The sequence below is a fragment of the Ammodytes marinus genome (assembly GCF_949987685.1).
Source record: "Ammodytes marinus genome assembly, chromosome: 9".
NCBI lineage: Eukaryota > Metazoa > Chordata > Actinopteri > Uranoscopiformes > Ammodytidae > Ammodytes > Ammodytes marinus.
In genome coordinates, this window is record NC_137213.1 from 12,948,203 (window position 1) to 12,972,892 (window position 24,690).

Consider the following 24,690-nt stretch of genomic DNA (forward strand, 5'->3'; position numbering starts at 1 on the left):
TTGACCACGTTTACATGCGCAGCATATCCTGATTTTCGTCATTCCCGTCCCATTCAAGAAAAATAAATCACTCTTTACGTAATTATCGCTGTCTTGTTTAGTCAGCCAAAATTGACACCGTTTCTTTTAAGGAGCCTTGTTGCATGTTTATACACTCTAGTTTAACAGCCGTAAACCAGGGCGTGTGTCTCAAACTGCGGCAAATGCCGAAAAATGCAGTGAAAACTCTGGTGGGAATATTAAGTGCCTCAATAATGCGACTAGGGTTAGGGTTAATCGTAATACTCCAGTTTTCTCAATGCGATTATGGTTCAATCCGACTATGACTATATTCTGATCAAGGGGAGTAGAAACCATATAGTATATAATATGGATGTATCATCCGTGCTGACCTCAGTTATTCACACGGTATCCAATAATCCTGGTTTATGCGCGTCGCCATCTTGTGAGATTTTTACTCCGCCTCACGTTGGGGGGAGGGAGATACGCCCATCTAGCTGACGTAAACCTCCGAGGCAAAGTGAGGGACAACTGGCGGAGAGCTGTCACTCAAGAGATCGGAGATTGGAGATATGACCTAAACATACAGACTAGAATGGTTTTGTGGACCAGGCTGTAACTAGGTTTAATAAGACTGTGAAAACGGCCTGATTAACAAGTGAGTCAAAGAAAAATTGCTCAGTCTTGGTACCACCCCCAGTGGCCACCGGAAGGTACTGCAATGCTTGTCACTTCCTTATTGGATGCTGGTAGAGCTCGCTGTGGTTGGGGCTTGGTAGAAACGGATGTTTACATGGCAATTATTAAGTCAGAATATGATCTTCACCGGGTTAATATCGGAGTATTGCTATGCATGTAAACGTGGTCAATGACTTGAAGACAATTCCCAGGACTCACTGTATCCCTCTAAATATAAAATAAATATATAAAAAAGACGATAGACATGTCTTTCAGATGGGCTCCTCCTCTGGCCTAGAACTACCACATGACTCTATGCACTCAGCACTGGCTCTGAGGGTGAACGTGGCCCCGAACCAGAAAGAGGGAGAGAGAGAGATGGAGAGAGAGAGGAAAGAAGAGAGAGAGAGGGAAAGAAAGAAATAGAGAAAGATAGAGAGCGAAAGAGGGAGGGAGAAGGAGCCTGATAAATGATCACATGCTCCGGGAGATCTCCTCTCGGCAGATCCGGTGATAAAGTTCAATATGGAGGAAATCCACTGATCCAGTCTGCAAAAGTCTCACTCATACAGACAAATACAGACACATACAGACTCACACACACACACACACACACACACACACAAAGAGAGAGTGGGACATTTACGTGTGTTTACTTTCACTTTTTTTGTTATAGACTAACGCTGCCAGTCTGGAACTTTTATATACAGTCTATGGTGGGGAATAACCTCAACACAAATGCTATCACGTTAGCTTTGTTTAGGTGCGGCCCGCGTTATCATCACCACATTATACCAAAGTAAAGAAACAATAGGACATTCAGTTAAGTTTTTCTGCAAAACAGCATTTACCGAACCAAACGGGGCCATTTGCTTTCCTGCCTGTATTTGCTCCCACTTCTATTAAAGTTACAGTCAAACTCTTAACACCCATTTCAACTAATATCAATAAGATTCAACAGCACTGGTTTTATGCTTCTGCTATTAGCTGTGCAGGTCTCACCAAATGATATATTGTTTTTTTTTTACACAAAAAGAAATCAAGGTGTGCTATGAAAACCCAAAGAAAGAATGAAGGAAGAAGAAGAAGGGCTCCAACGAACTGGGACTGGATGGAGGGTGGAAGGGGGGGAAAAAAAAGCGGGTTTGGTCCTTAGGGCTCTTTTCCACAGAGGCGTGTGACACGGGGCCTTTGAATAAATGCAGTGTGTGCTGCAGTGCCCTACAGAGGAACTGATAACAACACAGACAGAGAGACCAGGAGGGAATTTAACACAAGCTTTTTTAACTCTTTCCTTTGCTTTCTCCCCAGTCAATTTCCACATCCTCCTCACAAGCCATGAGAAGAGATGCTGCTTCTTCTCAGTTCAACTTAGTTACAATGTTAATCAAGTTGTGTGTGCGTGTGTGTGTGTGTGTGTGTGTGTGTGTGTGTGTGTGTGTGTGTGTGTTGTAATATTTCACTTGAATCATATAGGTCAGGCTGACACAAGAGCACAAAATGGCCTAAATCTAATTCAATTGAGCAAAACAAAGTTATGGTAGGCCGTAAAATGTCCAGCATCTTCAGTCGCAAAATGGGGAGGAGGGATGCTGGAATTCCTTTGGGGTTGAAGTTTTTGAAGACAGACTTTTGTCCTTGGAGCAAAACGTATAGAAAACAGCCACAGGCCCTCAAAATCCCCTCCAAACATGCATCACAGACAACCAGAACATCTTCACCAGGTTTATTCAGATTCTAAATGGAATATCTGTGTTAGATATGGATCAGCTTAAGAGTACAGACAAATTTAGCTTTCAAAAAAAAAAAGGAGAGGGAGAGGGAGTTTTTCCAGACCGTTCATCTTTCATAACGTGGTTCCAAAAGTGGAGCAGCCCTCCGTGTGCCAACCTTTGCAAAAAAAAAAAAAAAACTTCTAGGACTGAAACTTGTTCTATCACGAGGAAATCACCAAGAAGCTTACAACAAGGGGGAACGCTATGGGAGGTGTTAACTTACATTGCTGTTAGGAGGAATGAAAAGGGTCAAATCTATCTATCTTCATCCTCCATAAAATGAGCTATACGGATAATAGCGTATAGCAAAAATAATTATAGTGTAAATAATAAAATAAAATATAAGGGGGGAATAGGAGGACCAGAACAATGTCAAACTTCTTCTCACCCCTTTCGAACATGAATGCTTATTTGAATTTAGAACTTATTCCTTGCATCTGTGTTGCTGAGGATCCAATTTGTTTTATTTTGTGTTTGTTTTATTTAAACATGTTCAATAAATTGACTCAACTAGCAAAAAAAAAGGAAAAGCAGGTGATGTTCCTTAGTGGATGAATTCAGAGTGCCTGGTTGGCCGGTAAACCGATCATCAGACAACGGTAAATAAAAGTTACAAACTAGCTGACGAGGTCCTGATGTGCACAAGTGTTATCCGCCACGCATCCTTCATTAGTTCAGTAATTCAGTACCCAAACACAGAAACAGATCTGCAATGGGTTGAGGCTGGACGTAATACGGCGCTCCCCTTCCACAACAGACTGTTATACATATCTTAATAAAACTTTGGTGGACCTAATCCTTGTCTTTTTGTTGAGCGTAAATACAAAGCCGTAATAATAAATATGTTTGAATTGCAATACAAATGAAATAAACACAGAGTAATATAGATATTTTAAAAAAAACAAATAAAATTAAAAAGTTCATCCCAAATGTTTATATGCAGTATATATGGTAGGACATGTGTTTTCAAATTTTGATTATTTTCTGTGGGAACCCTATGCTACTAAATAGTTTAATTGTTAGGTAAATGATAGCCTTTAACATGTCTGATGGAGAGAAAAGTTACATGGTGCCACTGAAAACAGAGGCAGGGGCTCATTTGAATTTGCTCCACTGCAGTCGACAGACAGTGTCGGGCGGCTAGCGTAGCACCCACAGAGGCATTTGTTTCCATTTTGCATAGACGACCGTTTGTATCCGGGCTCTTTTTTTTTCTTCCTTCCATGGGTCCACTGTTATCCCAAGCTACTGTAAGGGTGACGGATACTGTCATTTAATACCAAGTACAGTATTCAATTCATTGCCATGTACAATCATTCCTTTAACTTCAATATCATGTTTAAATATTATGAAAGAGATATCATGGTCACTGTCTTGTACTTTAACGTGTCTTGACCTTAATCCATTCTTTTTTTGAAGCATTTTTTCTTTGCATTTACTTGAACAGTTGAATGTTTTTTTAACACTTGATATATTTAAGATGTTAGATTCGACTTATTTTGAAATATTTGGTTTTGTTTCTGTAATTTTAAAGTAAAAGATTTAAAGAATGTCCTTTAAGATGAATAAAGTTCTATCTTATCTTATTTTTTACAAAATAAAAGGAAGGCTTGAATGATAAAGAGTACAAGCGTGGCAGCATGTTGATTTAAATACGACAAGGGAAGAGCATTGACTTACAAAAGTTACCAGTTGTGATGCAAAAGAAAGAAAAATTTGGCCCAAATCTGCTCTGTAAAAGGGCACCTAACAACTCCACCGGCCTGTTTGTTGTGTGTGGAGGGAGGGAGGCCCACAGTACATTTCACATTCATGACCCATCTGTACCATAACCGGCCCCCGACACAGATCACGTGACTTTTTTTTTTTTTTTTTTTTTACATGAAGATATTTCATGCAGGTTTGACAGCAGAATGTTTTCTAAAACATCAACAGTAAATGTCATGCAGGAAGAAAGCCATCCCATAATCGCTCAGAGGAGACACAACGACAGTCCCTTCAAACCAGCGTGACGTAATGCAGCCGTAGCCTATCTGTTGCTTGTCGTCAAGCGCACCCCCACAACATTGCCCAACTGGCCCAAAATATATTAAAAAAACAATCTCAAAACAAAAATAAAATTGTCTCAAAATACCCGGTATAGTTATGTGATTTGAAAAAGCTGTACTATTGTTTTAATCAACTATAAACATGACACAGCCGTCGCCACGGAGGCAAAGCAATGCAATGCACGTTTATCATGACAGAAGTTAGAGAACGCCATATTTAGGCAGCAGAGACAGAAAGCTGGAAGGTTTTAACCAACAATATGTCAGAGTCAGGAAGGGTTCGAGCCACATAATAGCACCTGAGGACCTTTTGTTTTGAAATAGGCTTAAACAAAAAACTCTCAGCAAAAATTAATTTGGAATTATTATTTTTTTGGGAAAGTGTCAGCCAATAAAAAACCAAGCTTTATTGAGTCATCTCCATGGTCACCAATATGCAGGAAAGCATTTTTTTTGGTCATTTAAAAAGATGTGTAAAGATTTTGGTATCGTCTCAGTGAGATACGTCACATGACTGATGGTTATAATGAGGGCAATGATTGTTCTGTGAAAATTAGAGAGCCAAAACAGTTAGTGGAACGATTGACCGGTTGATTCCCAGAAAAAGGGATCAATCCTTTAGGCATACATCTCGTACAACTATAATGAATATCATTGTACGTATAGGTTTTTTTACTTTTGGAATTTTGTTTAGAAAAAGCAAGATGTTTGAACATCACAACGGGCTCTGTGATTTTGTGACATTTTCTGTCATGAGATAGAGTAGACACAGCACAATAAAATCAGGAAAACAAATGGCAGATTAGCCGGTAATAACAATCAGCTTTAGTTATAGCCACGGTAAAAACTGTCATGATGGTGCAATCAAAGTTAGTACCAACACTCTTTCACCAACACATCTACAAGTGCAAGGCATTTCAGGGAAATGTAGTAAGTCAAAGATTATTGTCTTCTTATTATTGTCTTCTTCTCCCCATCCACGGCACTAACTCACAGACTGCTAAAGCTGAACATTATGTTTAGCAAGAGAAGGTTTCCCTTCAAAGGGGCAGTGTGTGATAGAGGTGTATTTTGGCGTCATGAAGTGGTGAAAAATCTATATTGCCTTCCCCTCACATTTGGAGAATCTACCGAAGCTACGGTGGCCTTCAAGGACAAGAAGCTAGTTACTTAAGATGGCATTATCCACCACTACTGCCTCAAGTCTTTCCACAATATCATATGATGAGTTGAAGATGTATTTAGGTATTTATTCTATAGTACTTCTTCTTCGTCTTTCAACAGGTGTATTTTTTGTGGACAGCCACTATTTATGAAAATGCATAAGGCCTTTAAGTTTGTTCTACTGTTGAAACATCGCGGTGCAACATGGCGGCACACCCCGCTCCTTTTAGCATATGAAATGCTCATTATACGGTTGAAAAAGAAATGACACCTGTGATTTTCAAGCCATTATACACTAATTAAAACATACTTATTAACATCATATTCCATTTCAACCAAATCTGTTCTGCCGATTCCCTTCACAAACTGTAACTTTAAGACTAGGGCTATAAATCAATGAGCCTGGTTCCCCATGACATCATTTGCTTCCAGGTTCAAAAACTGCTACTTCCATATTTCAGAGCCGGCGCCAACAGGTAAAAGCCACACAGCTTGCTGATTGGTCGCTGTATTGGGTGTCATGCCCGGTGGCACGATGTGACAATGTAGTAGTGACACTGACGGCACTAGTGAAGCCTGAGACCGATGACAAGCACAGACACTCCGAACAGAGCCATGTTGTTCCCTATGCACTGGCCCGGCCTGGGAACCCAACACAGCCTAGGCTCTCCCAATGGTCCCAGGCCCACACACACACACACACACACACACACACACACACACACACACACACACACACACACACACACACACACACACACACACACACACACACACACACACACACACACACACACACACACACACACACACACACACACACACACACACACACACACACACACACACACACACACACACACACACACACACACACACAACGAAGCGTTACAGTAGCACACACCACTGCAGCCGTGTTGGAAGCTGGGAAACATCATGCCAGGAAGTGAAATGGGTGAATGCAACAATGATTCCACTTTAAAAACCAATCAGTAAAGTGATGGTATGGATAACACCTAAATATTAGCACCATTTGAGGCCCTGTTGGAAAATTCATATGCCGTATTGTGACTTAGGAGCTAGAAATGCATGTGAAATTCACTACTCTCAATGTTGTCAGATGGAGAACAACTCAAAACTTTATAAAATAACATGAACCAAAGCTACTAAAAATGACATTAATTATTGATTGATGATTTTGAAAATAGTGAAAATGCATCTTCAAATGTCTCGCTTAGTACAACCAACAGGTCAAAACTCAAAGATTTTCATTATACAATTATATGAAACAAGAATATTGAACAATGAAGACAATGGGGACAACTTGGATATAATTGGCCCTTTTGCTTGAGAAACAAATTTAAATTATTAATAACTTATCCAAATAGGTGCAGAATATGTTTCGGATTGATCAAGTAGTAGTTTTAGCTTCAAAGACAAGCTTTTGCATATGAAAAGTTACAACATGATGGGAATAGAGGATCCCAGTCAACTCCTATACAACCAACAACAGCAAAATGGCTGATCAATACACCCTGTGTTGAATTCCTACATAACAGAATATTAATACGTTTTACTTCCCATAAAAGTCTATGAACAATCCAAACCTACAAGTTTCTATCATACAGCTCGGTATTTCATTTGTCATTCCTGTTTTTGCGGTGCCTCACAGACGATTGTCAAACAAGGAACACTTTCAAAAAATTATGTAAAACATGATCTACATTTTCCAGCACATGACCCTGCGCTATCGAACAGCCGATCTCACACACACACACACACACACACACACACACACACACACACACACACACACACACACACACACACACACACACACACACACACACACACACACACACACACACACACACACACACACACACACACACACACACACACACACACACACACACACACACACACACACACACACACACACACACACACACACACACACACACACACAAATAAGTCCTATGTACTCTGACTTGCATTCAAATCCACATACAGTTCACCTGCTCTGGCCACAAAGGGGGAATCAAACCTTTTAGACAAGCGCTAGAATCAACTAACTGTTGATTTCATCCAAGTTAAATTGATACTCAAGCCTACCTTCAAAACGTTGTATCCCCCCAAATAAAATAAAAACCTTATAAAAAGGAGTAAATTAAAGACGTAAAGCAACATTAGGTTCTGTTAAATCTCTCCTCCGACATCCCCTGAGCTTTATCAACAACATCTACATTGTCGTCCACAGGGCTCATAAATACATTAAAAACGCTCTAAACACATGCACACACACACACGCAAACACAAATGTACATTAATAAAAACACAAAAAAGCAAATAGGTAGTATAGGAGCACATATATACACACACATACACAGAAAACTTCATGAACGTCTTACCTGTGAATAGTCAAAGTCAGAGAGAGGTGCTATGCTTTTGATGTATTCGATTCTGAATTGGTCCTCTGGGTTGGCTAGCTGGACTGGGGGTATTAAAGTGCTCATCGCAGACACTATAGTCTAGAAAAGCAGAAGTTGTGGGAGAGAAAGTAAAAACAGAAAAAAAACATGCATTAGTCACAATGAATATGGGAAGAAGAGAAATAAATACACTTGTAAACTTTGCATAATGATCTGTAAAAATGGGATTGCAGAATGATATTTGGGGAAACAGCTAAACTACTCACCACTATGGCATCCTTCACGTTTTTCCGAATATCTTGGATTTTCTGTTTCTTTTCTCTGCATTGGGGGGAGGGGAGGGCAGAGCAGATGTGTGAGGCCAAACATCAACAACAACAAACAAAGATTCACCACACAGGTAGTTATGAGCAATAAAAGAGGTTATAAGCACCAGGTTCGACTTCATTCTAAAGTAATTATACCCACGGTATAGGTGTTATGTAGCCGTGGAGGGGATATGATGGGCCGTAGTTGAGATTTTTCTCATGTTTCAATCTTTAAAAAAGTCTAAATTAGGCCTTATTTCTTCTAACACAGCTTCCTTTGGACAAATAATTTGAATTTATACACATTTGTCCACATACAGGGCATTTTTTCACACAGTTACATGTACAGGGTCTGTTTAAAATAGACCACTGGCGAGATCAATGCCATGCAAGGCCTTGCAGCAAAACAAATCATCAATAGGCCTGTGTCGATCACAACCTTTCACCCTCTCACATGAAACAGGAAACAGTGAATTGTTTGGCATCTGTGTGACACCATGAAATCCCAGCCAATGTATTAGAACTGTGTATGTACACGAGAAAGAGGGAATGGAGGAAGGAGGAGGGAGATATTAGCTGCTTTGCATGGGATACTGGGCCCAACAGGCGCTGCAGTGCCTGGGGAAAATCCATTCACACAGGCTGTAGCTATTCGCCGGCCTATACAGCGTTATTCAATAGGAAAGGATAGGAGGCCATGGGAATAAAAAGCACCGATAACATTTTTTTCTATACCGCTAATACAGCTTGTTTTATTATAATATGTTATTAGAACTGAAGCAAGCAGTACTCACTCTGCGTTGAAGCCGTTGACGTGTAGGATCCTCATCTGCTTCACAATGGTGCTTTTTCCGGACTCTCCCGCACCTTCGAAAATGAACACACAAAAATATAAAATAAATCACCCAGCCATACACGAATGAGGACATAAGGAGCTAGCGCTTATGAAACACATAGGCCTACATGTAGTTGGCTGTTTTTAAGGGGGAAATGAAGCCAGTTAATTGTAGGCTCCGGAGCTTTCGCTTCCATCAATATATCCACCCCCATGACATATTATTGCAAGCGCTGTCAAATGGGGCTACGTGTTCGGTAAACGAAAGGGGGAAATCAGCCTCTTACCCAGCAATAAGAGCCTGTGTGTGGCTTTATACGCTTGTCTTTCCTTTTGCAACTGTTTCTCGATCTTTTTATTCGCCTCTCGCTGTGCCTTTTCGTCGATGCGTTGATCTTCAGTCTTGCTGTTGCCCAAACAACCCATCTTCCGTCGCCCTAACCCTTCCTTGTGGAATCGTAAAAAATATATATATTTATATATAAAACAACACCTAAGGGGGGTGGGGAATGACGGTGTGGGTTTAAAAAAAAAGAAAATAACAGCGAGAGGAAAAAACCCCAACAGGAACGAGCCTACTGTAAAAATGTAGCCTTAGAAAAAAAAAAAAAAAAAAAAAAAGGTGAAAATCTCTGCGAGGCTTCTCCGTCGGAGGGAGGAATATGTTCCCCCGTTACAATTCCGCTTCAGCCGCAGACAACCGACATCCAGACCGTGTGTTAGCTCACAACCCCGACCGAAGAATAGCGGCTCGGTTCGGCGAAAGAAATATCAAAAATACATATAAATAAGACGAGCGAGAGAGAGAGAGAGAGGGTTTTTCAATTTCTGGGAATCCAGTCAACTGTTCCTATCGCGTCTCCAACCCCTCTCTTCTCTCTCACAGTATTTTTTTTTCTATCTGAATTTCTATCAGTATTTTCTGTCTCTTTAACTCAGCACTGCCTCTCTCTGTGGCACCAGGAAGTAACCGAGGAGGACCGTGGTGGAGAGGAGGTGAAAAACACACACACATTCACACACACCATACACAACAGACCTGCGTTTAGGCTACACTGTAACATTAACAACAACAGTGAGTCGCGCGCATGTAGCATTCTATAACTTCTTGTGTGTAGCAAAAACGGAGATGAGCCATTATTCCATTGGTTTCAGTCCTTCGCCTGTTCCTGCCTATGGCTCCTGCTAGCAAACTAAACGGCCCGAAAAAGGGGGTGGAACCCGGACGCCTGTGTGCTACTTCAGAGGGGCTTGGTCTCTTCTTCTTCGTCTTCTGCTCCTACTTCTACTTCTTCTTGGCTTCCAGTCAATGAGGTGGCCCTGACCCCAAACTGGCAACCCATTTACAGCGTCTGTCTGTCTGTGTATGTGTTTGTAGGCCTGTGTGTGTGTGTGTGTGTGTGTGTGTGTGTGTGTGTGTGTGTGTGTGTGTGTGTGTGTGTGTGTGTGTGTGTGCGTGTGTGCGTGTGCGTGTGTGTGCGTGTGCGTGCACTGGGCTTTACCTATCTTTGAAGTTTAAACTGTTCATAACAGGTCTGGTAGGGGAGCCATGATAGTAGTCCTTAAAGAGAATTAGGACTACAAGTACGTGTTGCAGGAAGTAGGCTACTCCATGGTAAAAACACAATAATTATACTATCTATGGTAGAAACACAATAATCTGCAAATACTTGCCTTTGAGTTTAAAAATGTAGGCTACTTATATTTAAGTATATTTATCAATATCTTGTATATTAGACCTATAGTTGCTTGGTTTTTATAGTTTACTTATTTTTTTATATAGATTACATTTATATATAAATTTATATCCTATATTAATCAAATATAAAATTATATTACAACTGCAACTCCATATGGAAATTTCCATATGGGGTTAAACAAATGACTTAAATATATCTATCTGTCTATCTATCTTATATATAGAGATTTTTTTTAATCAATTAGAAAACATTTGTATGCAATTCTAGTACTGCGTTATATTATAAAAGCATATCATATGATTTGTATGTAAAAAGTAACTATAAGTGTAAAGTATCATTATACTTGAGTAAACCATCAGTAGGCTATGTCAAACTTGCACTTTTTTATCTTTATTTATACAGGTAAATCCCATTGAGTCCGAAGACTCTTTTGCAAGGGAGACCTGTTTACCTTTCCCATGTTACCATTCACACACACATTCATACACCGATAGCAGGCTAACTATCGACATTCACACGAGGCAAGGTGGGTGAAGTGTCTTGCCCAAGGACACAACAACTATGACACAAGTGGCAGGGCGGGGATCGAACCTCCAACCCTTTGATCATCGGCCGACCCGCTCTGCCACCTGAGCCACAGTCGCAGGACTTGCCGAGTAAATGCACTCAGATAAGTCCCACCAAGGGTTACAGGTCTGGGGAACATGACAGTAGTTCTTTAGGGAATGAGTATAGTATGTGCTGGAGGACCTGAATTAAAAGTGGTAGGGGTACCGGAAATTTAGAGAAAAAGTGCAGACGTATGAGCCAAAAAAAATTGTCAATAGTTAAAGTACACTGTATAATACACATTATAATTCAGTTAAAGAGTTGTGTTGTTATGTAAGATATTTTTAAATGTTTAAGGTTGTTAAACTGGCACAAACTTTAATCATTTATTATATAATATGTTGGGCATTTTCATTAATAACAATGGTTCATATTTTTTTAAAGAAACAACTTTTTTCTAATCCTTGCTTTTTTAAACTTTTGAAGGAAGAGTATGTTGGATGGATTGCTGGTCATAACTTGTAGCTGATACATGTTCAATCTTTTATCTGCTTTAGGGCCCTTGAGCAAAACGCAGAGCCCTTGTCTGGTTCAACTGCACGCATTTCCTTGTTCTTCAAAAAAAACATAAGAATTCATACAACATAAAAGCATATCATAGCACAATGATAAGCCATATACAGTAAATCATATTGCTGTCAAATGAAAATGAAATTAGCCTACCTTAAAATGTGGTCACAAAAAATACTGTAAGTCTGGAAATGTTATAGTTTTACCTAATTCAATATAAAGGAATATCAGTAACTTTAATCAGATTTACAACTTAAGTCCACATTAGTCTGATGGTTTCTTGGGGAAATAATTTATATACAGTACTTCTTAGCTACTGTATGTCTAAAAGTATTTATTTTAATTTTAAACAATGTAGGTTAATGACAGAAAAAGCCCTATATCTATACCACAATAAGAACACGCAGGCAATACAAGTGGATAAGGAGGAAATAGAAAAAGCCGTCTCTGTTGTGAGCATTGTCTGACATTTATGTTCACCTTTTCTGTGGCTTCCTCTCAGCTAGACCAGAATGGGCTGTGGGTTTGTAAAAAGGTTCAACATGTCAGCAACCAACGCTGCACTTTACATGTATAGGGCTACCTCTGTGTTACTGTCAGGCAGGCAACAGAAGCAGACATATTTTCAATTATTAATGTCTCTGTCAGTATGTGAGACAGAAAAGGAAGTAATTTTTTCACTCAAGAGCAACTGGTAAAACACAGTAGGCCGGCCTTAGCGTTGAGCTAATGGGCAGGCTAACGTACAATTCTACAATATTGGATTCAGGTCAGAACAAAAACGATATTCTTGCTGGTATTACAAATACTCACACATCACTCTGAGGGAAAGTGTGAATGATTATCAGTGTTATTATGTAACGAGGAGTGTCCTGTTATTGTCTGCATTATGCAAATACAATGTAAATTCTTTGTGTTATGTAGTGACATTAGGCCGACAAAGTTATGCAGCATGCAAATAAAAAATATATATATGATGAACAAAAACCTTTCTTCAACTATACTGCTATGAAAATATTACCACCTCAACCACTACAACCAACACCCACCACACCCCTCACCAAAAAAAGAAAAAAAAAAGAAAGAAAATAAAATCTTGTCTTCCCACCTTTAGAGAGCAAGGTCAAAACAAGCGACTGGCCCACAGCACCCTCTAGTGGCCAGCGGCAGCACAGCACACACGCTGCCGAGGCTGCTGTGAATGCTGCAGAATCAGGTTTTGTTGCATAAATGATCGTCCATTTGAGGAAGTGCCGTCTGATATTTACGTTTAGCCTGCTGTGGCTTCCTCTTAACCAGACTTAACAAAAAAGTGTGTGTGTGTGTGTGTGTGTGTGTGTGTGTGTGTGTGTGTGTGTGTGTGTGTGTGTGTGTGTGTGTGTGTGTGTGTGTGTGTGTGTGTGTGTGTGTGTGTGTGTGTGTGTGTGTGTGTGTGTGTGGGGTGTTTGTTAAGGTTTGACTATTTCAACAGCTGATGCAGCACATTTCATTAGTTACTTTTAACTAACTTTACATGGGTGTTTAAGCTACACAATGTAAAGGTGTGAGAAAGTGTGAGTTTAAGACGTGAATGTTTGAGCAGGATAATGTGAAATTATATCAGGTTTAAAAGAGGGCCAATTGAGGTCCAATATGCAAGTTACAAAATAGTGATGAGAAAAGTGTGCACACATACACACACACACACACACACACACACACACACACACACACAAAGAAAACTGAACTATAAGAGACACATAGGAGACTAATAAAGAAATGCATTTGCATGTTCACTGATTTTGGATTCCTCAATGACAGAGGAGGAGATGAAAATTTACAAATGTCTAAGAAGGTAAAAAACTTTATAAAACCAAATCAGACACAACTTACTATTAAAGCAGAATTATTTGGAAATATCCAGATCGGAGGTTTAAAAAATCATTGCGGTATTATCAAGTACAAGTAGTTCTATTTATATCATTCATAATTAATGGCAGCGTTAGGTGTTAGCGTGAGCAGTGTTAGGAGAAGTTTGACTTAAGTAAACACTGCATAACAACAATCTAAAAATACTGTACTGCTATTGGATTCTGCTTTCAAAATCTGACAAAAGATGCTTTTCACTATTTTCAGACTGATAGTTAACCTGTCCTGCAAAATGGCAAGCAACGCTGCCGGTGTTTGTGGATGATTCCTACATCCTAACAGACTAAAGCCCTTTTAAAAACAGCTGCTAGTGGTCAACCCTCTACAATGTGCCGTTTTATTTTCTGCAAAAAGTACAAATAAATTAAATATGGTGAAATACATAGGCTTTCTGTCTGGGCAGTGATTGTAGCTGCCAGTGAACTGACACTCAAAAGAGTTCATTCCCGTGTATAAATCTTTTGCTGGGCGGCCCGGACTTCATTTGAAGCATGTACTGTAAAAGCGGGGCACACGTCCAAATGATATCCAGCTAAAATTAGCCTCTTTGAATTTTTTCTTTGACTGAACCTGGGAAGAACTTTATAGCCCTCTCTTTGGGGACAGAGGTCTATTGATAAAGGCTATATTATACACTTAGGACAAAAGTAGTCCAGTGTCCTTATGGCTTGGCATGGTTCATACCGGTATCAAGACAATTCACACCGCCGCCCTGCTATCAGCACCATAAATGTGACAATATTTCATACTCCACTACCTCCTGTGGGTCATTACGTTAACTGGGAACTGTGTGCAGGCAGGCAATAGCAAAGTTCAGCAATGGTCAATGATAAAAACCCTTTTTAGACGGAAGCAAAGTTCACCTGAGTCTACTCTACTTGTAGTCAAAAGGGGACAACATGGGGCTTCACGTGCAGGTTAGTGGCACCAAATCACGATCCGCTACCTGTCTGTCATGTGTGCAGTGTGCACTGAAAACAAATCTGGTGTTAATACACAGCCTAGGCTCTGTAAAAGGACATGTAAGCAAAGGAGACCCACTGTAGCTAGCAGCATGCCTGTTTACAGACCCTAGGCTGTGTATTAATACTTGCTTCTTGTTTTTTTCACACACATTACGGACAGGTAGCGGATCGTGAGGAGATATTCACTGATTTTGACAAATTTATTTCAACAAGCATTGCCCAGAATTGCTGACTACACCTTTAAGGACATCTAGGAAAAGCTGTAACAGATATTGTCACACGGGCCTGTGCCGAATCTGATCCAAGAGCCCTAACAATAAGCAACTTCCTTTCCAAGAAATAATAGGAACTTGCCTAGCAGTTCCCATAGCAGTATCCCTGTATTCATGCACTACAGTATAAAGTCGAAAGGAACTCTATTAAAAGGAATTCAGGTTTTCTGAATTGTTCTCCAGTCAAATGTGTTAATAATAGCTTTGTTATTGCATCTTCTACAAGTGGTTTTGGACTAATGGTGCCTTAAAATAGGAGCAGTGTCCGTATGAAGTGGAAATCATTTGATTTATTGTCATGATTGTAATATTTTGAGCACAAAATATATACATAATGCATCTGACCTTGCACGTTGAAATCAGTTGTACTTGAAGGCATATGAACTCCGGTGGACACATCACAACTCTGCCTTATATGGATTCACATAAAACCAGCTCGCTTTTTATGAATACATGGTTGGAGGAAAACATTGATCTATTAAATATGGAGAGAGCTTTTTATAGGAGCCTGGACAGCCTCTGGGACATGATCACACACTTTTTGAGTATGTATCCAAATATTGGTTTATGTTATATCATCAGTTAAATACAAACTAGGGCCACAAATTACCATTATTTTTCAGTATTATTAATTCTGTTATTTTGTAGATTGCTTGGTCTATGAGATGCAAGGAACTAAAGAAAAAGTGTCTCCAGTTACCTTTCAGAACTTGAAAAACAGAGAAATCAAGTATATCTATTTACATCTGAGAGGCTAGAAAAAGTGAGGGTTAACAATGACCTCATTATCAAAATATTTATTGACCAATTCATTTCTTACAGATGGACTAATCCGCTTAATCTTCTGGTTGTTTTGGTTCTAATATCAATTTCATTCTGGAGCCATTTACTGTTTGTTGTATCGTTAAGGATTGTCTTTCAAAATAAATTAAAAACCCTAATATTACGTAGTTTTAAATACTTTTTTTAGGTTTTCAATCAGGCCACTATACTTTGAAACATCAGATTTCTGAAGCTTCAACTTTACTGCAACTCATTTGAATCAGAGCAGACGATAACTGGGCTGTCTGTCAGAAATGAGAATAAGTTTTCATATGCAGACTTTCCTTTTAGCTGCGATTGTATTACATTCCCAAAGCATTACAACAAAGTGCTTTGTCACTGCTGAAATTAAAAAGTTGAAAACTGCTCAATAGTAAACATTTATTATCAACTATTTCATAATTTTATAAAAACATAGTTTCAACTATTTCTAAAATGATCCTTTATATAACATTACATAACTTCAGTGACTATAAATACGCCTGAACCTTGACGGACTCCAGCTGCAGCACGCTCTGAACGCGGCGGCCCCCGTCCAGGATAAACAACACTTCCTTACGGCTATCATCGTTCAACTAAATACCTGCGGCAAATACAAACAGATAAAGTGACCCAGATTAGCGACCATACGTTGCCTTGAAATGTAACACTATTTGAAAGGTGTCCACTTTCAGAGGAACACAAACCACCTCTGGCATGCAACAGGAGTCTTACTGGAGGGTATAAAGTCCCGAAAGGCCTCTTAAAAGAAACCAGAAGTGGCTCAAGCTGACTTCTCTCGGTTGTAACAGGGCAGACAGCTCAGAAAATAAAAGCAATTGCGATTCTGTATAGCCGAAAATAAAGTCGCCTTGGCCCATAATGACATGCTGAAATGACACGGTAACACAGGACACACACACACACGCTGTATAGCTTTCAACAACAGCCGCTCGTGGAAGAATGTCTGACACTTCCCTGTGTGACTTTGTGAGGATGAGCCATTTCTTCCTGTGTGTATATTTACCGAGAGCTGTTTACTCAGGAAATTAAGCTGGTAGCCAGTTATTATACGTAGTAACGAAGCATTACTTACACTTGTTTGGAAGAAGAGCAAATACCTAAGTGCAATGTGTGACATAACCTCAAAGTGGATGGAGTTCTGTTTTTATTCTAAAATGTGCTTTTTTTCCCTCATCCGGGTAGCCGCGATGATGAAATGTTTTGAATGTTAAGCACTGACCTTTTTCTGAAAACGTGAAGTACTGTGTCAGCCTGGGTGTACTGTAGGATACAGAGACGTGTGGTCATTTAACACAACCCACAACCTAATTCTAAGTAGATTATGATTATAATTAGTCTGTTTCTACTTCTACTACCAAAAAGCAGATGGAGAGGTAAGTTAGTAAAAGTGGATGTGAAATTTTGGAGCCTATTTCTGACGCCTGGTTTGTGTGTGTGTGTTTGTGCGTGTGTGTGTGTGTGTGTGTGTGTGTGTGTGTGCGTGTGTGCGTGTGTGTGTGTGTGTGTGTGTGTGTGTGCATGCGTGCGTGTGTGCAGTGGGTGAAACATGTCCTAAACATAGAGTGGTGGCAAAGGTTCAGAGAAGTCGGGCCTGACACAACACCTCCACCTAGAAAAACAGGTCATTTTCCAGTTACTATAACCATGAAACTATCAATCATGAGATTCCAGTGAGGTAGTAACACGCTTGACCTACCTACCGCTGATATAAGAAGTGTCATTTATAGGGACACAATTCAAACTGATGAGGGCTTTAACCGAGACCCTGTTATTATGAATGAATCAGATCAGTTACGACACAGGTTTCTTTTCCTGATTATCTGATTATAATCACTCACTCCATAAAAAAGGCTAAAAATAATGTCAAAACCAACACAACAACCTGCCAAAGTCGTGACTGACGCCTTAGATTTAGTTATTTATGGCGATGTGATCATACAGGTTTTTCTTAGAAGCTGTATGATCACATCGCCATAAATAACCAAATCACAGGCGTCAGTTTGGATATATTAGTATAAAAACACTACACTGAGTGACTCTTTGCATTATGTCAAACTGTAATTAGCAAATGATTGGTTTCCTTTGTCAAATCCATCCTCTCAGTGCTGAAGCCCACAGCAATAAGAATAAGAGTTAAAGCACATTGCCTACAGCATACTTAACAATATTCTATACCGCACTCAATTACAGGCCACTACTCACTAATCTACCGTACTGTACATGTATTTGTTTACTTAATCATGTACTGTTAATGTGCCACAGTTATTTAAAGCCATTCAAAAACTTTAAACGTAAACACTGTCATACTGAGAAATACAGAGTTTGTCAACTTGTTTGGCAATGGCATGAATGTAACCAACATCCATCCAATGACAAAGTTACGCACTATAACTCGAAAACGTTTTATCTATAGCACTATGTAAAATTATAACGTATTATATTATACTTGCCAACTATACTCAACTTTACTACAAAAACGTACTGTAAATAAGCCAATGTAGTCCGAAAACAGGTGTCACACTACTGTACATTGCTACACTTTGCTATAGTGTAATGTAAGAATAGCCTGCTACATTATATTCAAAGCAACCATGGACCAAAAGTGGTCTCTTTACATATTTGTATATTTAAGCCTATTAAACTATATACAGTAGGGGAAGGTGGGGTGATTTGTGCAACTTTTTACTCAAAGTGATTTTAAAGTGAGGCCTTGACAGTTAAGTCTCCAACTCAAATATGTACATATATTTCAGGATGTTGTGCATCCCTGGCAATAAAAACTTTGGATCTGGAATAAACTGTTTAAGAAATATAGCTTTCGGAAAAAAAGTTGTCTTGTCACAATGACAAAGTCACCATCATCATCTTTCTGGCCATCTGAACTCTCATCAGTGGTGTCGTTAAGTGGAATTGAGATGTCACTCTCTTCTGAGCTACTGTAGACAATCACTTTCTTTTGGTGACCAGCGTATACAGCCATGCCACTGGCACAACTCTCAGAAATGTACTTTGCACTAGTTGCTCCGTGCTTGTGGAACCAACTGCCACCTGACAAATGTGATTCCCCCTACATTACTGCCTTTAAATCAAGGCTCAAAACCCATATGTACACCCTGGTGTTTCCTCCCCATTAACCTCTGCACTACTTACTTACCTCTGCACTACTATCTGTGTTTATGTGGATGTATGGGCTTTACGTCTTTTATTTTGGTTATTGTTATTTTACCTTCATTGTTTACCTACTGAATGCACTATGTACAGCACTTTGGACAGTGCAAACTGTCATAAATGTGCTTTTATAAATACATTTTACTTACTTACTTACTTATAACTCACCCAGGCCCTTGCGCACAAATCACCCCATCCCCAGAATTTTGGATAATAGGCATGATGCAGCAATTTAGGGTTGACATTGTGCTAACTATATAGACTCAAAGTGTAGCATACCAAAGCACTAAAACATGTGTCAAATGTTTTCAAACGTGTCTATAATTGTTCAGACACAATAATCAAAAAACCTTGATCATGGAAATTTTACTTTGAAAGGCAAAACACAGTTTTTTGAGCTTAAATGTGCTTATATCTTATTCCTTGTGTCTCCCTTCTTTACAGGATGAGTCAAATGGATGGCTCTTCTTAAATATGTGGTCACATTTCCAATTTCTTCCACGGTTTTCTAGAAACAAGGGGTTTTGCAACTTCCAAAATGCACAAATCACCCCACCTTCCCCTATAACATAATATATAGGCCAACAACATTCTACTGCACTGTGCTTCAGTTGAATACTACGCTATCAACTGTACAGCATTTAGTTGAATGGGCCACAGTTATTCAAATGCTCATTACATTATTACAGACGTCAAACTACATCACAGGCCACTATACTATAGCCTACTACATTATATTCAGAGCAAACATGGCCCAGTAACTAAAAGCTGTACGTACATCACTCTACACTAATAATGCCTATACCAAACTATAGGCCTACTGAATATTACACTATTCTGTATGCTTTGAATGCATTTGTTGAAAAAACCTTACTGTAAATGTGCCACAATCAGTCAAACACATGTCCCACTATACAAAAAAGCCACTATGATGTACTATTCTATAATATACAACACTTCCTCTTCTTCTACAGTATTGTGTACTGTACTATATAAGCCTATATTATATAGTTTTCAGGGCAAATATGGTCAAGGAGCCAAAGGCTAGGTGCTCTTTCTATGTATAGCCTATATCTCTTTGTATGCACGGTTGAGCACTCTACTATAAAACACTACTGGGAACTACACTACACTCTAGTCTACTATAGCCATAGAGATTTATTCAAAAAACTTTAGTCAATGGTCCCTGGAAAGAAACACCCTTACACTGTACTTTCTAGGAAGTGGTATATCTCTACATATTTGTATAGGCCTTTATAGCCAGATCAATCATACTCTCACCATAAAACAATGATGCTATGATTCATGCCACTATACACTTCCCTATATTATAGGTAGGCATATTAGGCTACTATTTAACACATAATGTAGGTACTGAAAAGAATAACTGTGGGCCACATTAAAGGAATCAAAAGGCTCTTGCATTTACAGTCCTATATGCTTTAGCCTACTATTATAGGCTACTGTAACCTCTAACTGTGTGGTGATCTCTGTAAAACTGTAACTTATGTGTCAGGCTCATTGACTTTTAAATATTCCTTATTATAACCCAAAAAGTAACAGTAACAAGACAGTGATTCTCTACACGTCCATCTTCATCATTTGTCATTGACAGCCGCAGGGGGTACCAGTCTTCACCAAGCCAACAGATGTGGCAATAGGCCTCGCCAGAGAGAGTAGTGACATAATTTCTGGAAAGGCCGGCTGGTGCATTTTGATTTCTAATAATAAAACGGATTCCCAGTCCAACCACAACACCGCCAGAGAGGGGGAGAGAGGTGGACACACACATAACACAGTAACACGCACAGTTCAACCTACCAAGCAACAGCAGCCGATGCGTCTGTTTGTACTCCCGTTTGAGCTCCTTCAGCGCCCTGTCAATATTCTTACTGACTTTCTTCGCCTCCTTCTCGGCCTCCTTCTCCTCCACCAGTAATTTGTCCCAGTTTTTCTGCTTCTGGGTGCTAGTCTTTTGCAGCAGCTGTAAGCGTCGGCCACCACGGTCCTTTCCCGTCCCCTTACCACCTCCACCACCACCGTTTTGTATAAGCACACCGTCAGTAGCAGTGTCCCCACGGCGGTGCTCGCCGGCCGGGAGCCTGGCTGTGTCCCCGGGGCGTAGCGCCGAAGTCTCCCCGCATCCCCCGCTGTCCTCCGGGCGAGCTGCTCCCCCAGCAGCGCGGGTCGGCACGGCGGCGTCCGGAGGCTGGTCCGAGTCCGAAGTAGCGTTGGAGATAGACCCGCTCAGGTCCCCGAAGAGCCGGGGACGCAAACTGTAGCACAGCCCCATGTTGAAACCAATATTTGTCTGTGAATGTGATTTCTCATAAATTAAAATATCCTTAAAAAAAAAAATCGCAGTTGCGCCACCAAGCCCTAACGTGCCATCGTTACATTGGAGCTCCAGCGGTGCGATTTAAGTCCGAGTTTGAGCCGGAAATGTGAATGAATTATGCTCCGACATTTGCTATATGTCATTTTGCATTTTCCCCAGTCAGCCTTCGCTTCGTAGTTAGTGGATCACCTGATCCTTTAGTGGACACTGCGGGTCCATCTTACCGTAAGTAACCGAAAGCACAACCTTGGGAGGAAACCGAGGCTATCCGCTGCGCAGACAGTCCACAATCTGCCTGCACAGTTTTAGGTGCAATGCACGGCACGTCATGTTACTACAGTATGGCCATTTCGAGAAGGCTGGTCATGATTTTCATTCCTCACATTTCATGCCTGCATGTCTAAAGACACCTACTGTACTGTAGATAGTGGATCTGCTCTTCAGTATCACACGAACGAATCATAGATCTTTCTTTATGCTATATGTAGTCTATTATTTAGCCTACACATTTCTATTGAAATGGCATATAGGCCTAGGCCTATATAATATTCAAACTTTGAACACAGTATTTCAGTTGATTCCCACACTGATAATTGTAGTTTTTATGTGCCCTAGGTTTAGTGTGTTCATTTACCAGACCTTTTTCACACAAAGGCCCAATGACATGTATAATTTATTTGTACCAGCCTTTTATCAATTGAATGTTTGTTATTTATTTATTTGCCTTATTTGAATATAGCCTCCAGGACATATATTTTGTTTGAATGACACATATGTTGACAAAGTCTGTGGCCCTCAGATTTTGAGGTCTTTGGATCTTTTTGTGGTCCTTTGATTGGTCCTCTCCTGGAAAATAATTAATTATTTTAATAACTGCTCAAAATGTAGACAATAGAGGTGTAAGATATAAGGATATTTTGATATTTAGTTAGCTATTTTGTCAGCCAGTCTCTTCACCTACACTCAACTGTTTTTACAACAATCACAATGTTTTTTTTTAATGTTTTAAATGGGAGGTGAACTGGAAATAAGTTGATACTGGTTTGTGTTTTTGTGAAATGTAGACCAATATTAACCGAAAGGTCAGAAATGTTTTGGTTTACCTGGATGATAGAGGCCATTCACAATCAGGTGCAGTGTTGAGAATGCACCACTAGGTGGAGCACTTGTAAAACACACGATCCCCTTTTAATATTAGAAGCCATTATTTTTTAGGTCAATTGGCTCTGATTGACTTTGATTTTCTCTATAAACTGAATACAAGGCCAGAGTAGCCTACCAACAGGCCCTCACACACACTGGGGCCACTTAAACCTCAGGTGTAGGCTATGTCATAATACTCGTATGTTGGCAATATAATCCAAATTAATTGCAGGCTACATTTGCACCAGTGAAGCACATCAACAATTAACTAAGTAGGCTATTTATATTGATGGCCTTGTGTTTTCCATGGAGCTTGTGTCAAAATCTAAATGTTAGTCATAATTAGGCCTAATTAAAATGTTAGGCAATTTTTTCAATTTATTTTTATTTTTATTGTAGCTTAGGTTTGATCATTTGAGAATAAGGCAAACAATACATTTGTTGTTACTGATTTGTCTTTCAGAATGATTTCAGGTCATTACAATAAAGAGACACAACACATGTTTTCAGTTCATGTGTCAATAGGCTATAGCCTAAGTAGACCTAGGCCTATAAAATAAGGTGAATAGGCCATAGCCTATGTAGACATATACATTTTAGGCTATTTTTTAGATATAAAATGCATTTAATTAAGTTACATATGTTATTTATAGGCATACTTGTGTTTCATACCGGCCTAATGCTTATTATTGTAGGCCTATGTCTACTGCCACTGTGCACAGTTGCATACCATTTTGATTTTACGTCGTTTTATTTTGTAGGGTTCTGCGTTGCCTAGGAAACAGCAGGAAGCTGGCCTCAAACGGCCCGGGCTGTCAGCATCTCTCCGTGTTTTTAGCATGGAAATGTGTCCTATGGTAGGTAAACTTTACTTCAATGATAATTATTTTATCTAAGAAGTAGTACATATTATCTAAAACATTTTATTATGTTTGAAAATCAGGTCCGGATAGGCGGGTGAGGTTAGCTTTGTTTGCCCTCAAGCTAACTACAGTATTTATTTACCTTTAGTAGAAGCGTGTTTTGTCTGATAATTGGACAAACTAAACTCGTATTTCTGATTAAAGTGTTCAGACATTGTGGTGAAATGGTAAGACAGAGTCAAAGCTCTTTTAGGTTTGTATTGCTCTGTTCAAAATGTTTTTTTAAATAGAAAGAGAGAAAAAATGTCACATTTCGAGTTTCAGGTGTCTTTATTTATCATAAGAACAACAAACAGGTAGTGGATCGTGAGGAAATATTCACTGATTTTGATAAAGTGATTTTGACAACAAGCGTTCTCCAGAATCGCTGACTCCACCTTTAAGTGAGCAGTAAATAATAAACAATAAAATCCTTTTATTGGAATACAAATAATGCATATCATTATTTTTTTCAGTGTCAGCTATGGCTTCCTACTCTCTCTATGTTGGCAGTGAACTCAAAGCAGAAAGACATTAACGCTGTATTTTTTAGTGTATCACAAGATATATCGTTATTGCAATATTCAACAATGTTATCGCATATCGCAAGTTTTCCTGATATCGTGCAGCCCTACATGGTCTTATTTTCAAGCTCAGCCAACCTGATTAGGTGAAACCACGTCTCCTGTGTGCCCGTTCCCTGGCACCCTGTCTCAATCCCATGTCAACTTTAATCCACTTATACTCACACAGGGGAATCGGCCTTCTTCTGTCCGCCGTCGAGGCTTAGCTTAGGGCAGGTGAGACACAGTGCTACAGGCAGGATCCAGACAGACAGCGTCACTGACTTTTCACAGGTACACTTCCAACTCTTTTGTCACCAATCTACCAAGAGAGAGGGAGAGAGAGAGAGAAAGAGAGAGGTAAAGGATGAGCGCTCATGTTTTATTTCTGTGTTTTCTAGAGTTAAAAGCCTTGTTCAGGTAGCCTTACGGTAGCGGCAGGAAGGCTAGGGATCAGTGAAAGGATGTTTCTGTGCTCACAATGACCAACTGTTGGACTATGTGGGGCCGTCAAGGCTCCGTGGTGAAGGAGAGGGCGCTGCTGTGG

At 39.7% G+C, this 24,690-nt stretch overlaps 1 protein-coding gene across 2 annotated transcripts in view; it reads right to left on the reverse strand.

Annotated features, from left to right (window-relative positions):
• LOC307256004 (guanine nucleotide-binding protein G(olf) subunit alpha) overlaps nt 1-21,490 on the reverse strand; it is a gene marked incomplete at its 5' end in the record, with an annotated part of 52,870 nt that extends 31,380 nt beyond the window's left edge. Inside the window, 4 exons of one of the 2 annotated variants that reach the window (XM_080034857.1) lie at nt 8,077-8,196; nt 8,364-8,418; nt 9,200-9,272; nt 21,019-21,490. In XM_080034857.1, coding sequence (XP_079890983.1) covers nt 8,077-8,196; nt 8,364-8,418; nt 9,200-9,272; nt 21,019-21,490 — 720 coding nt within the window. Of the gene's footprint in view, nt 1-8,076; nt 8,197-8,363; nt 8,419-9,199; nt 9,273-9,527; nt 9,759-21,018 lie in introns of those variants that run through there. The other variant, XM_080034858.1, reaches the window with a different exon arrangement.
• Between the last annotated feature and the right edge of the window lie 3,200 nt (nt 21,491-24,690).